The sequence below is a fragment of the Ctenopharyngodon idella genome, chromosome 1, assembly GCF_019924925.1.
Source record: "Ctenopharyngodon idella isolate HZGC_01 chromosome 1, HZGC01, whole genome shotgun sequence".
NCBI classification, from domain to species: Eukaryota; Metazoa; Chordata; class Actinopteri; order Cypriniformes; family Xenocyprididae; genus Ctenopharyngodon; species Ctenopharyngodon idella.
Window position 1 is genome coordinate 2,138,578 of NC_067220.1, and position 15,165 is coordinate 2,153,742.

At 34.0% G+C, this 15,165-nt stretch overlaps 1 protein-coding gene and 1 long non-coding RNA gene across 3 annotated transcripts; one reads left to right on the top strand and one right to left on the bottom strand.

Annotated features, from left to right (window-relative positions):
• Positions 1-1,445: 1,445 nt before the first annotated feature.
• Positions 1,446-11,307, bottom strand: LOC127508649 (deoxynucleoside triphosphate triphosphohydrolase SAMHD1-like). 2 transcript variants are annotated; one of them, XM_051886788.1, is made up of 7 exons: positions 11,187-11,307; positions 8,634-8,705; positions 7,994-8,079; positions 7,675-7,835; positions 4,632-4,747; positions 2,819-2,875; positions 1,446-1,630 (listed from the first exon to the last, which is right to left on the bottom strand). In XM_051886788.1, exons 1-7 carry the CDS (start codon positions 11,272-11,274, stop codon positions 1,572-1,574), a joined length of 639 nt encoding a protein of 212 aa, XP_051742748.1. In that variant the 5' UTR covers positions 11,275-11,307; the 3' UTR covers positions 1,446-1,571. The 2 variants fall into 2 exon arrangements, with proteins under 2 accessions (XP_051742748.1, XP_051742756.1); XM_051886796.1 differs by lacking the exon at positions 8,634-8,705 and having other exon boundaries at positions 11,187-11,301.
• A 923-nt stretch (positions 11,308-12,230) lies between these two features.
• Positions 12,231-14,369, top strand: LOC127508752 (uncharacterized). Its single transcript, XR_007928911.1, has 3 exons — positions 12,231-12,379; positions 13,735-14,225; positions 14,360-14,369. It is a non-coding gene; the product is annotated as an uncharacterized LOC127508752 (long non-coding RNA).
• The last annotated feature ends 796 nt before the right edge of the window (positions 14,370-15,165 follow it).

Here is a 15,165-nt window from a genome sequence, read left to right on the forward strand (position 1 = left end):
AATGGGCGTGCGGTGCGCAGTAGACCAATCACAAAGGACTGGGTCATCTGACCAATCAGAGCAGTGTAGGCTCATGGAAGGGAGGGATTTAGAGAGACTGATTCATTGAACTACTTCAAACGAGTCGTTTACAAAAGATTGACTACTCAGGTGAAATTAAATGTATATTATGAGAAAACGAAAGTGTTTTTTGACCTTGCATGATTGTAAACCTGTTGTAGGAGACTCCCAAAACAATATTAGGAACCTTAAAAAAGGCATAATAGGAGCACTTTAAAACTTGTACAACAATCTACAATAATAATACAAATGATAGTGTTTATGCTTAAGATACACTTTTCCCCTTTTTTGTAGAATTATACTAAATATGACAACCAGGTCTCATGTTAATTCAATAATGCAAATCAGTTCACTAGATAAAATAATTGTAAGATATCATATAACTTGTTTGGTTTTCTTCCATTTTTATGCTGAAGCAATGTGTATTGTATGCAGTGCTATACAAATAAAATTGGCTCGACTTGTTGACCTTGAAGCATATGCTCACTAATCAGAAGAAAGTTTCTCAGGGGCAAATACGTTGTTACAAAAAAAAAAAAAAAAGAATTTTTTTTTTAATTATTTTTTTTATTATTTATTATCATAATAAATGATGAGTCAACCCATCCATGGATATCCAGCTGTTCTTTCCTGTCCATCAAAACTGCATACAGCATGGGCCACACAAAAATATTGTTAAAGAATTGTAAATACATATTTACCGAGCAAAATAGTCCCATTTGTCCACATCAATTTTGTTCCTTTCATTTGACACAATCTCATACAGGAAAGCTTTGTCCTCAGTCCTGCCCTTCGCTGACCACTGGAAGAATGAAAACACTTTTACCAACTATTAAACATGTATATAAACTGAAAGTTGTCTGCAATCACAGTTAAGTTTGTACCCCTTTCTTTAAGTTTCCGTCTCTGTCTTTTTCGTCTTTATCCACACCCTTAATTAATTCTCCAATAAAGACAAGGTCATTTTCATTTTGATCAGTTTCCAATTTCAGTCCATATGCTTCCATCAGCTGCTGCAGTCCATTCTCTTTCACCAAGTGCTTAAACATCTTAACTGAGGCTTTTTCATGCTGAAAGTAACACACACACACACACACACACACTATCATTAATGTACAAATCAAACATTTTCAAAAACATAAATGTATTGAAATAAAATTAGATTTTCTTTATAGATTTCTGTCTTCTTTTGCTTTTTGCTTTTTTAAAATTAACTAAGAGAATAATGAAGCTTTAGTGTTGTTGTTTTTTGCATGCTGACACAAATTACAAAAATCAAACTGTAAAGGCAAAGTAAACCCATGAACATTTTAATTTGTGTCTCTGTTAATAACACACAGTACACTGGACCAGTGCAAAGTTTTTTTTTTCTTTAGTTTCATTATTAGAGTTAAGATGGTGGAGCATGAGGTTAAGTCAGTAACATCACCAGATTGTGAATGGATCTGCAGTGCTAATGAGTTTCTGCATTAACTGTCTGTTTAAACCCTCATTAAAGAATAAAGAGCATCTCATTTGCCCTCAGCCTGAAGTCTTGTGTATGTAGTTTGACGCACCTTCCATTTGGAACCTAGCAAAAGGAAAAACAAAACAACAACATTGAATTTATATGAAATGTTTGATATGCACATTGTGTTTTTCAATAAAGGTTACTACCAACTAAAGACCACAAGACAGTGACATCTGCATGACATAATGTCACATTAAAGGTGCACCAGTTAATTTAATTTGATGCTCTGGACTGACACCTCGCAGCATGAACAAAAGTGTTACACTAAATCAGTGTTTGGCATGTTACGTGATCTGTTCCTTGTAAAATAAAACATCTTATCAGGCTCTTGGTATGTCTTTATATAATGAGCATGTTCATCATTTTAAACATATCTTCAAGCAGTATTAAGTTCTTCATATGCAAAACTTTTTAATGTGGAAAAGTCACTGAGTTCATCTTTTTAAGGAACTGTTTGTCCAAAATTAATTAATTTGCTTTTACAATTAGTCCTTTAGCACTGTGGTTCTCAACATACACATTTTGAATCTTTCTTTGTCAGGCACTTATTTCAAATTTCTAAAGTCTCTATAGGGGTTGAATCAGGTGTGTTTGATTGGGGAGACATTCAAAATATGCAGGAAAAGGTTAAGAACCTCCACTAGATGCATACATTTAAATGCTGTAAAGCATCTGAACACCTTAATAAAATGGCAAACTTGTAATAAAAGCAGACATTTTGAAGGACTCTTTCCATACAAAAGCAGTTCCAAAAAGCAAATGCAGACTACTCTTTATTCACTAATAATCAGTGTGAAGATCATGATTAGTCCATGTTCATATCCAGAATTCAGAAATGGAGATGATATGATGCAGAAACACAATTATTTCTCACGTGTCAAAGCTTAACATTTTGGAAGGGAAGCAATAAATAACCATTTAAATTTGATTCGTTACACAAAGCTATCATATGACTTCAGAACACTTGGAATATAGTGCATGGTATGGACTACTACAATGATGATAACATTAATTATGATTATAAATTTAATGGTGCCTTTTGGTGTTTCTTTGTCCTTTTTAAGATATGCAGTATATTGTTTTCTATGAACTGCTGTGTGAAAGTTAACTAATCTTTTAAAAATTCAACACGATGTGGGTTTTAATTATATAAAGAATAAAAAAATAACAGTACAACAGATTAATTGCTGATTTAAACACCCAACTACAAACAGTAAGACGAGAGAAGTTAGAAACTCTGATATTTACCAGGCTTGACTGCAGGAATGAAGAGCAGATCAAACAAATGAGAGAATGGACCATGACCTTAAGAATGAAAAACAAAAAAAAAAGTAAAATTGATATCTGTATAAATAAATATCATTCGGTGGGACCACTAGCAGTTGACACATCCACACCCTTAATATAAAATAAAATATATTTCCATATATTTATTATCAGTATATTAAATGTTTGGAAACACTTTACAATAAGGTTTAATTTGTCATTTATTATTTTATTTATTTGTTGTTGTATTAACTAACATGAACCATGAGCAATACATTTGTTACTGTATTTGTTGATCTTTGTTATTGTTAGTTAATAAAAATGCAGCAGTTTGTTCATGTTCACAGTACATTAACTAATGTTAAATACATCTCTTGATTTTAATAATGTATTAGTAAATGCTGAAATGAACATTAACAAAGATTAATAAATGCTGTACAAGTGCAGTTCATCATTAGTTCATGTCAACTAATATAGTTTATTAATGTTAACTAATGTTAACTAGTTCATGTCTTTGTATTAACAACTTTGAATAAAACATGCTTGAGAAATTTAAGGAAATCAGTTTCCACACACTAAAAAAAAAAAAAAAAAAACTTTTTTGGTTTACCTCAAAAATAACTGAGGTAACTGTTCACATCAGAATTTTGAGTATTTTGAATTCAACTAATTAGTGTTTCATATTACAAGTGTAACATACACTGTCACATATTTTTCATGTGAAAAGTGGAGATTCCTTTTGTATTATTCAATAAATTAACATTTTTTTCCAAATATTTTTCAATGTATTTAAACAATTTAATACATTGATCATAAATATATGGAAATATATTTTCTTTCTGTGGTGGCAGATCCATCACTGTCTGCATTTTATTTCAAATTAAATGGCTTTTAACATATTGACAACTTCAGTCTGGGGATGGTTGCTTTTACCGGCAGCCAATAACTAGAGTGAAAATGTAAGGGAGGTAAGCTAGTACATAAAGTTTCAGAAACACAACTATATAACAATAACAATACAGAGGAATGATATAGTTGAACATTTTTTCCTGCTGAATGATTAAACACTGACATCAGAACCCATCTGATCAGAAAGCAAAGCAATGACTAAATGTCTAATATATGGTTCAAATGTTTTATAATGTTAACATTTTGTTAACGCATGGGTATAGTAGTAAAAAAAAAAAAAAAAAGAGAGAGTCGTAATCGTCGCTAAATGGCCTGACCAGACATACACATTAACAAAGGAACATATATTATGCAGATTATTCATATTTAATGGTATTTAATTATTTTTAATGATTAAATCTGAAAGACTAAACTTGCATTAAAACATTTGTAATTGGTGCAGAAGGAATGAGTTTCTTTTTTCATTGTTTTTATACTGGTTTGGCCAACAGGTGTCGCCAGAGATGTGACATAGTCATTTTTTTAATTCACTTTTTAAGTATTTCTCCCATAGCTACATTCTTCTCTTTACTTTAAAAACGTTTGCTATCTTGCCAATTCACCCTTCACAGCAGCTGTTGATGTTCTCAAGACATGAAGTAAACACACTCATTTATATATGGAAGCTAACAGATGAATTGTGAGGAAACATTAATGTCACTGCTAAGGAACGCAAAGCTATTTCAGAAAATAAATTCCCTCCATGTCCACTAAGAGCTCTGTGCATTTCACAAACAACTATATGCGATACTAACTAGTTCTGTGGACCCGAAAATATTGATATATTGATATAATATTGAAATATTAATAATGTATATTTTTGATTAATTATGTTTTTGGCACTCACCTAAGTCATGGCACAGACCAGCAATTTGAACACAAAGAACATCTCGATTGTTAATATTTAGCTCCGGCTGTTTCTCTTGCAGACTCTTGACCAGACATCCAGCTAAATGTGCCACACTAACACAACAACAACAGAAACACAGTTTAATTACATCAACACATGATAGATAAACAATTTAATTGATTAAAGATGATAAATAAATATATAAACATGTACAACAGGGTTATTATAGTCACATAATAATATGTTAAATTTTTGGATTAAAATATCCCAAAACCTTGTTATAACTTTCAACACACTCAAATGTATTATTAGTATGATTATTCTGACAGCGCTGCGTTACTCCACAAATTTAATTCATCAAATAAAGTGACCTGTATGAGTAGTAACTCAGATCTCATGGTTATTACATTAGAATGAATTAAAATAATGTGAATTTAAGTGTAACAAATCTCAAGTTCAGGGAAGGAGGAGGCGGGAACCACCAAATATTAAACGTTAACTTTAATAATAAAATATACATAAACAATAAAATGAACTAAAATCATATACATAATACAAAAAGCAACATAACATTTCCCAGGCCTGGTCCTCTCTCACTCTTCACTAGCCAAAAGAGAGTGTGCTAGTGCGTGCCAGGGCCAGTCATGTTTCCACTATCAATATCAGGGCTTGATTGGGCCTCATTGGGTTTTTGGCCCACAGAATACTTTGGTCCAAAGCGGGCCAACTGATGCTTGAGGAGTGGTCATGAACAGAGGCAGAGTTTACCTGAGTCAGGAGAGGGTCAACACTGCTGCTCATTTCCCATGTTATTATATCAGGCTACCAGCTAACTTCAACATTTAAGACATTTGAAACTATTTTCAGCTCAGAACTCACCTTCAGACAGCATCACCGTATGAGGCTCTTTATATGCAATTCTATAGGCTACTTATGCTAACAATTGGCATAATAAATACACATATGATTATGGAAAATACCAGAGATTGCTTAAAAAATCATTATTGGTTGCATTTATGTAGTGTTACGTCTCTTCCCAGTGCCTTTGTTAATATACTGTAAAAAAAAAACAAAAAAAAAACAAAAAAAACCCATCTAAATCTAAAAATTAATTTTGTCACAATCACCAGTGAGAGTGCCCATTATTGCCACCAGAGGGCACTCCATCCTGGACTACACACATCATTTGGACTCCATTTCCCATCTACCCTCATACCCTGGACTGATCACCCTGCACCTGCTACCCATTATACAATCACTCACTCACACATAAAAGACACTTGCACCCACACCTCCATGTAGTGATGGCGAAATTAAGCTTTGCGAAGCACCGAGGCTTTCCCCTTAAGTGTATCGTAAAAAGGTTCATTACTCGAAGCTTTTCAACATGGTGCACACTAACGACATCTTGTGGTCAAAAGGTGGACAAAACTGCCTTTGCGTCCCAGACGACTCAGTTATTTTTGGACTGTTTCATGTAAAAAATCAGTTTGTGCTATGAAAAGGGGGGGAATAGTTAAGCTTTGGCATATTATCAAAATAAATGATTGTCTTAGAATGAAGTATGAACTGGAAATAAATACAAACTGAACACATGTAAATATTTATTCGTATTATGACATATTCTTTTGCTGAAAAGCAAATGACACTTCACATCTGCTCAAGGGTTCACGTTATGTGAATCAGAATACGAAGCAGTCACGTGGTTGTGTGCAAAAACGAAGCTTCGGACATCATCGATCACGTGGTTATGGTAAAACGAATCAAGCTCCGATACAGTGTTTCAGTGTGAGATGTGTCGTTTTTTTGATACAAGCTTCGAAGCCTCAGTGTCAAACGTCACATCACTACCTCCATGTGAAGTCTTGTTTAGCCCCGTGTGACATTTCTGAGCATTTCCCCTGGATTCTTGTGTTTGACCTTGGACTGTTACTCATTTCTGATTCTCTGCTGCCTGCCTTGACCCTTGCCTGTTCCTGGATTGTGTATGTTTGCTGCCTACCCAGATTATTCAGATGTTATTTTGTCTGTGAACATAACTTTAATAAAAGCTGCAGATGGATCCTCACTCCGTTGACCCAATCCTTACAAATTTACTCAACTTAAAGGGGACTCAGCAGAATTTCAAAAACACTGTTTGGAAGTTAGTCGGCCAACACCAACAACAATCATGTAACCAATCAGCATCAGGGGGCGTATGACGGTCGAGGAGAGAGAACGAACGAGAGGGAGATTTGAAAATAAGAAAAAAATTGCAGAACAAGAAATGGGACACAATACAAAAAAGCTCAAAATATTATCACTGGAATGAAGGTTTATGACTGGGCAAAATCTTTAGGGCCCGGTTTATATTAGAAAAGCTTTCCAGTGCTGGAGAGAGCTAAGAGGAAAAGCCTGAAAACTGCTTTGATTCCGCTTCACATGTGAGTAACACTGGGTTTTGATTGTCTGGAGCTGCTGTGATGTTTGCGACTAACAACAAACACTTTGTATTTACTCTTGTGTGCTGAATGTTCATTTTTTGTGCTTCCTTGTCTTTCATTCATCTGCGCTTTATTTTACGTGAAGCATTTTGTTGTGTGTCAGCTGTGATAAACAGACATCCACTCTCATTGTGTGTGTAACAGAGGCCAGACAGTGAGAGTTTTGCAGTTAAACTACTGCACACTGACGACTGCTAGAGAATGAGGTGTTTAGCGTCTTTGGTAGTGCATCAGAACTAAAATTGCAGACATCACATCAGAGGCAGCTTAATCAAGAGTCATAAATATCAAACATGGGGGCTCCGACGCAATCGGGAGCAGTGTGATACAACACAATTGAGGATTCTTTGGACAAAAAGTCGGTTGTGACAAGTCTTGAATATATATATATATATATATATATATATATATATATATATAAATAATATATATGTGTATGTATTGTATGTATGTATATATATATATATATATATATATATATATATATATATATATATATATATATATATTTTAGATATGTGTATGTATTGTATATATTTGTTGTATATTTGCATTACCCAATGGAGTGTTCAAAGCGGTTGTGTGAAGCCCCAGGAAAGACCCAGTATCCCGCTCCCAGCTGTTTGATGTCTCGGAGTCTCTGAAACTGAGGCGTATCTATGATCTTCACCAGCAGGGGGTGCAGCTCAATGTGACCATGAACAGAGTCATTAACAACCTACAGGTTACAAAATTCACAGTGCACTCCACATTATCACTTTTATATATTAAACTTCTATGAGCATTTAGTAATGCCACAATAAGGGTCATCTTCATATTATCTGTGTGTTGGAAATCTGGACAAATTTGCATATCTTGTTGTTAAATTGATCTTACCTTCACATCAGTTGGAAGCTTCAATGAGTATTTCTCTTCAATGATTTGCAACTCCCCAATGATCTTCTTTTTTCTCACTGTGGGATCTAAATAGCATTTTACACATTCATTGAAAGAAATAATTTATTTCAGCTAAACAACACAAAATCCCAAGTATAGCAGCATTGCTTAAGCATATTGGAGATCATTTAAAAAAAAAAAATCTTTTGGAGCAATTTGGTTAAATGAGCTTCTTCAAAATTTGTGTTTGTCAGTTTGAGAATAACTAAATCCCTCTGCTGATTAGCAATCTCTGGCCATAATGCTGGATCATCAGTTACAAACTGAGCACTAACATCATTTTTTCCTCCCTCTGCCTCAGTCTTCACAAATTCTTTCTCTTTGTCTTGCACGAAATCATTTGCTTTAGTGTCTACACCTTCTTCTTCAAGTTCTGCTTCCACCTCCTGCCTCTACTACCTCTTCTTCCTCTGGTGTAGATACCTCGACAAGCATGATGAGCACAGGATTGATATTACCCTGAGCCATAAATGACATGTCTGATTTTTATGCTATCATCAGTTACATGTGCATAGTGCTGAATAAGTGGTAGTGGCAATGGAATTAGTGCTATTACTTTAATCATTTTATCTGGCCTTACCTTCACACACACTCCTAGCAGCAGCTGCAGTGGGAACTGATGGGCCTGCTGCTTCACTCTCTGTGACTGTTTCTGGAACAGAGAGTGTTCAGTCTTTTTTTATTTTATTTATTTATTTATTTATTTTGATTTGATATTTGTAACCCCTTTGAGATTGTTGCATTACTTTGAGATTTGAGATTAATGCATTTCATATTTATGCAATACAGGGAAACTATTAATAGAAAATCAAGACCACCATTTTTGTCACAATATTATGTGACTATTTAGTTTGGTTCTTTGTATTTAGTTCCTGTTGTCATATGTTGCTTTTGTTACTTTGAGTGATGTATTTCCTCCTGCTCATTGTTTAGTGTGTGTTTCTATAGCCCACAGTTTGAGTTCTATGTTCTTAATGGTGTTGCTATATAATTTGGTTCTCTATACTGCATTGTTTCTTTGATCCTGTACTGTTTTGATCTCGTTTCAGTAAGTTAAGTTAATACCTCTCTCATCACACACTCGTTCTGAAAGTTTAAACTCCACAGGTCTTTCAAGCTTTCAAAGCCTGGCTCTTTTCATGACCATAGCTCTTTTGCTGATTTGTCAATGAACATACTAATATTCATATTAAGAGTAAATGTCAGAATATATGGCAGTGGTGTTAAAAAGAGAAAAGAGCAGCAAAAGGAAAAATAAATAAATAAATAAAGAAAATCTAAGCAAAATACATGCTAAGACTTTTTGTAAAAAACAAACAAAACAAAAAAACCTAGACTGAGGACATCAATGCATGAACAAAGACTGTTTGACATTGATGTCAAATGTATATACTGTAAACAAAAAGCCAAGAATTAAAAAATATTATTTTACAATAAATTACTGTCATCAGAAATTTACAGTGAAATTAATGCATGCTGATCAGTCATTTTCTTATGAATTACTGTTCATCAACAGCAGAATGATGCTGACATCAGTCATTTACTGTTCTTGTTTTCCTGTGAATTCACATGATAAAGTTGTTTAACCATGACACTGTGAGAAATTATATTGTGTAGTTGTTTTGTAGTGTTCATTATATTCATTTTCAAATTTCTGATCTAGTCAGAAGTGTGACAAATGAAAACATTCGTTAAAACAATGTCAAGCTGGAATATAAAATAAGCTAATGGGCTGATTTTAAGAATTCAGCATAAAGATTAACCAGTATCTTATTTCAAATTCATAATTGTTTGTAGATATTTCACAATAGTGAAGCAGCTGCTGAGGTTTATCTTTGAAAGGTGTGACATCATCTTGCAACACAAGATTTTTTTTCTTTTTTTTTTTTTATTTCCATTACCTAATGATGCACAGACATCAATGCTCTACATACAAAACACAACAATGGTAACACTCAACAAATAATAATAATAATAAAAGATAAATTCTGAAGATTATGAAATAAACAAACAACACAAACGGATAAAAGTGAAACAAATATAAGTTGAGCAGCACAGATAAAACAAACAAGAATCAAGAAACTTCATAATCTATTCATGCCGCACTGCATGCTGGGTACCTTCATAGTACACTGTAGAAATACAGTATGATATTGTTTGTTTACAGTAATTTTTTGAGAGTGCAGATATATACAAGAGAAGTCCTACTGTGAAATTACTGTGAAAGTCATGCAATTATTAGCCTGGAATATACTGGAATTTCACACTAAATTTTTAACAGTGTATGACATTCTATTTCAGCTTAATTTTATGGATTAATTAAGAAATTCATTCTGAAGAAGAGCAGGAATAAATCCTTTTAGTGTTGAGTGTGATTTAATTTGTTGAGCTGTTATTCTCTTATTTGTAAAATTATTAGCATTATTAAGCATTACAGTAAAGAACTGTAATTTCAGTCACATATTCATTGTAAACGCATCAATTCACCTTTATTTTACAGTAATGGCTGTAGCAACAGATCATTTTACAGCAGTGTACTGTGTTTTTACAGTACAATTGTAGTTGATGATTTACAGTACTCCTGTTAATTTACTGGCAATGAGTAAGTTACTGTAAATTTTACAGTACATTGTTTAATGTATGTGGATTATTTATGACATGCACTCCGTATTTATCTTTGTTTTTATTTGATCAACAAATTTAATGCAAGTTTTCACTATGCGCTCCTTGTTTGAGCATGTTGGCATATTTGCAGGTTGGCAAGTATTGCCTTTAGTCTTTACAGCAGTGGTTTTTTGATTATGCATTTGACTTTATTTAACTGGGGCCCCAAGGAAAGCTTTGGCCCCAGGTCCCTACATCACAATCATCACAATATAGAAGAGAATTGCAACTTCCATTTCATGCCGACTTTAACTTACCAGCAACAGTAATATGAAAATATGATGAGAAGTGAGAGGAAATTATTGAAAAAAATAATTTTAGGGATAACATCACAAAACCACAACTGCATGAGTGAACTGCATGCACCTTTTCTTTTTTCTTTTCAAGAAATTAAAATCACATTAAAATCAAACAATTTGCTGAAAAGAATCACAAAAGGTAAAAACTCACATGACCTGTCTTCTCTTACCTCTTTGATGAAACAATGTTTTTATTTTTTTAACAGTGTTGTCGAAAGTTTCTTCATCAGACATCTTTCTTCTTTTTCTGTTGTTCATCTGTTATCAGTTTGGTCAGCTGTAACAAACTACAGTATGTTAATGAAGGTGTGTCACTCTGCTTTCAGCTTTTATACCCATGAGTCTGTGAGGGGTGTGTCACAAAAACTGCTGAGCTTGATCACTGACATCAGAGACTTGAGAAGAGGTGAAGGTGAGACAGAAATGAAAGATGGGCCAGTTTAAGTCGAGTAACCCCTTTCATACAGGTTATTAAAGATTGGCCGATGACAAGTTTTGCCACACTGTAACTTAAACAGAGCAAAGCAGAATTTGAACTTACAATAAAGCATGTGTTTTCTGCTTGACTCATTTTGTAAGACATTGAGGAATGGCATAGACACTTTCAGTGAGATGCTTCATTAAAATAAAGCAGAAATATTGTTTTTTTGTTGTTGTTGTTTGTTTGTTTTTTACCTCTGTGGTTTATTAATTCTTCCTGGATTTACCGTGAGATGATGGCAGTGGTTTTAAAACCACCTCTTGACAATCCATAGATCTCTCTCTCTCTCTGATCCAGAATTGTTATTTTGGCTTTTAAATGCTATTTCATGCACGTACAGTGATGTGAAAAAGAAAGTACACCCTTTTGAATTTTATGGTTTTATGTATCGGGACATAATAAAAAATCATCTGATCCTTTGCAGGTCATAAAATTAGGTAAATACAGCCTCAGATGAACAACAACACATGACATATTACACTGCGTCATTATTTATTTAACAAAAACTAGGGTAACATGGAGAAGCCGTGTGTGACAAACTAAGTACACTCTTACGGCTTGTGTGTAAGTATCAGTCAGGCATTGCTAATCAAATTGTAACCAAGTTACAAAATATGTTTAAGGAAAAAAAACAAACAAACAAACACTTTGATTTCTCTCTCTCTCTCTCTCTCTCTCTAAGCCAATCAAAATGTTGTATTGCCTTCGTCCCGCCTTGCTGCATTGTTCGGTGGTTGAATCGGCTCAGTGCCGATCCATGTACAAAACAGATCACACCAGGTAGAGAGAGTGAGAGCACATCTTACTGCTGATCGGAAAAAGTTCTATGAATATATAATAGAGAGGTCGCAGTTTCATTAATCAGGTTTCCTGTGTATCTTGGTGAGTTTTGTCAATTATTTTGTCATGTTAAGCGATTTTGATCTGATTAGCCTACGAGGCTAAACCATGTGCTATGTTACAGCGCAACATGTGCTATTGCATCATAATCATTAAATCATAACGACTACTCTAATTTCAGTGAAATGTTTGTCTTTTTCATATCATCTTGTTCTATATGAAGTTCTATAATGTTCACTATTTGTAATATTGGGATTTAAGTATGCATTTATGCAGGCCAAATAGGCCAAATGTTCTAAATGAGGACGCAAGATAAATTTTCTAGTTTTTTTGCAAGTGTATATTGAAAATAATACACATTGAGTTTTTTTTTTTTTCCCTATTATTTTGTACCGTGGGATCTATAGTACAATGTTTGCAGCTAGGATGATGTTGTTTGATTATTATATCAGATCAAATCATGAAATGCATCAGTATTTCATTGATGTTTTCACATACAGTGTTCATATATGTAACAAATGGAAGTTATTTTCATATAAATGATTATCATTAGGCCTAATTGATGTTAATGTTTAGACAAATGTTTTATGGTCATCTGTTTTGTAAATTCAGGTTTGGTCTTTTATAAAAGTATAATATATAATGAGATAATTGATTGATGATTGAGTGATGATTGACAATCAGTAGTGACACCTGATGTTAATAAGCAGAATCATTGAAGAAACAACAAGAGAAAAAGAGAGAGACACGACAACTACAACTGACTTCCAGCCATTAAACGTTATTACACTTATTATTAACCAGTTTGATTTATTTCTGTCATACATCAACAAAAGTTCTTATTGAGAATTAACAGATGTTTAGATGTTAATGTTTTAATGAAAGTTTAGTTTGAAGTCACCATGATGGTGAAAAGCATTTCCTTTAGTTGGGCTCTTGACACTAAATGAAATCAGGCCATTACATGATGATACTATCATCATCAAAACATATTGTGACCAAATCACATTTTCTCTAGCCATAACAAATGTGCTTTTCAAATACAAAGTTGGAGCAGCCAAAGAAAAAGTAATAATAAAAAGTACAGAGTCAAGAGCCCAACTAAAGCAAACACTGACCTCTATCATGGTGACTTGAAATGAAACATTCCATAAAACATTAATTAACACCTTTTTTTCTCTCTTTCCTTCAAATGATTCTGCTTATTAACATCAGGTTTCACCAGTAATTGTCAATTACCACTCAATCATCAATCAATTATCTCATTAACTTTTAACACTGCTTCAGTGTTACTTTTAACACCCGGTAAGATGGACTCATATGTTCACTTTGGGGTGTTAATTTAACACTGTGGATTTTGCTGTGTAGTAACGAGGGGATTCTGGTTCGTTGATCAGTGAGGAGTGTGAAACCTTAGATGGCGAGCCAACCAACTGGATCTTCTGGAGTCTCTGCGAACTTGAACTTCAAATCCTGAGAAACATTATGTGGTAGGACAGTTACCAACAAAGAATCTTACAGACATTGGAGGACATTTTTTTTTTTATTTAGGCCACTTTTGAAAGACTGCCGAACTGTCGTGCACAATACACATACACTGATAAACACACACCAACATTAGTTTAAAAAGGGGTTTTATTCATTTTATTTGTACGCCGGCTACATTCTATTGTGACTTTGTACAATATAATTTTCCTACTAAATTTACATTGAAACTGTTACAGTGAATCTGTCCATTCATTTGTGTTGCAATGTCTGAAACTCTTATGAACTTAGAGTTGTGTATTTACCTACAGGTGGGTTACAAAATGATTAACTGTTTATCAGCAAACGTGACCAACTCTATAAAAGCAGATGTTTTGGCAGTTTGCTGCTCTGGAGCCCTCAGGTGTGTATTAACACAATGCCAAGGAGGAAAGACATCAGCAATGATCTTAGAGAAACAATTGTTGCAGCTCATCAATCTAGGAAGGGTTATACAGCCATTTCAAACAATTCAAAGACCTTTTTTTTTTTTTACAGTGAGAGAGATTATTACAATTGGAAACAATCAAAACAGTTGCAAATCTTCCCAGATGGACGTCCCAGCAGATTCACCCCAAGATCAGACCGTGCAATGCTCAGAGAAACTGCAAAAACACAAGAGCTACACCTCAGACTCTACAGGCCTCAGTAACATGTGAAATGTAAAATGACTGGGAGAAACGCTCTAAAAAGATCACAGCAGCACGGCTTAGGTTTGCAAAATTGCATCTGAACAAACGTCAAGTCTTCTGGAACAATGTCCTTTGGAAAGATGAGACCAAAGTGGAGAAAGTCATACAGAAAATGATTACTTCAAGTTATTGTTGTTAAAGGTGGTTCTACAAGCTATTGAATCATCAGGTGCACTTAGTTTTTCACACTTCTCCTTTTTGGCCTAGTTTTTGTTAAATGAATAATGACCAGGGTTGGGGAAAGTTACTTTTAAAAGTAATGCATTACAATAATGCGTTCCTCCCTAAAAAAGTAACTAATTGCGTTACTTAGTTATTTTTTATGGAAAGTAATGCGTTACATTACTTTTGTTTACTTTTCTCACCTGGGCTGGGCTGGGCTTGTTTGTTTTTTAATAACAACAAAAAAGTTCTATTTTTGGCAAATGTTAAAGCCCTTTCACACCAAAAGTGAAATGAATAAGCCTCAGGGTGAAGGAAATGCATATTTACTCCTGTACAGTAGAGGGCGCAGCTCAAACAAACTTTTCAGCTGTGCTGCCATTCTGGATTGCAGAAGAATAGCATACAGGAGAAGAGAAGGGTCTGGCAGCAGACCGTGGGTGAGTGGAG

Excerpts from the sequence above, each read along its gene's own strand:
- LOC127508649 (XM_051886788.1), bottom strand. The coding sequence starts at position 11,274 with ATGAACAACAGAAAAAGAAGAAAGATGTCTGATGAAGAAACTTTCGAC. Across the intron at positions 8,080-8,633 it reads TGCTAGGAGTGTGTGTGAAG|ATCCCACAGTGAGAAAAAAG; the intron begins GTAAGGCCAGAT and ends AATGCTATTTAG. Across the intron at positions 4,748-7,674 it reads CGCTTTGAACACTCCATTGG|TGTGGCACATTTAGCTGGAT; the intron begins GTAATGCAAATA and ends TTGTTGTGTTAG.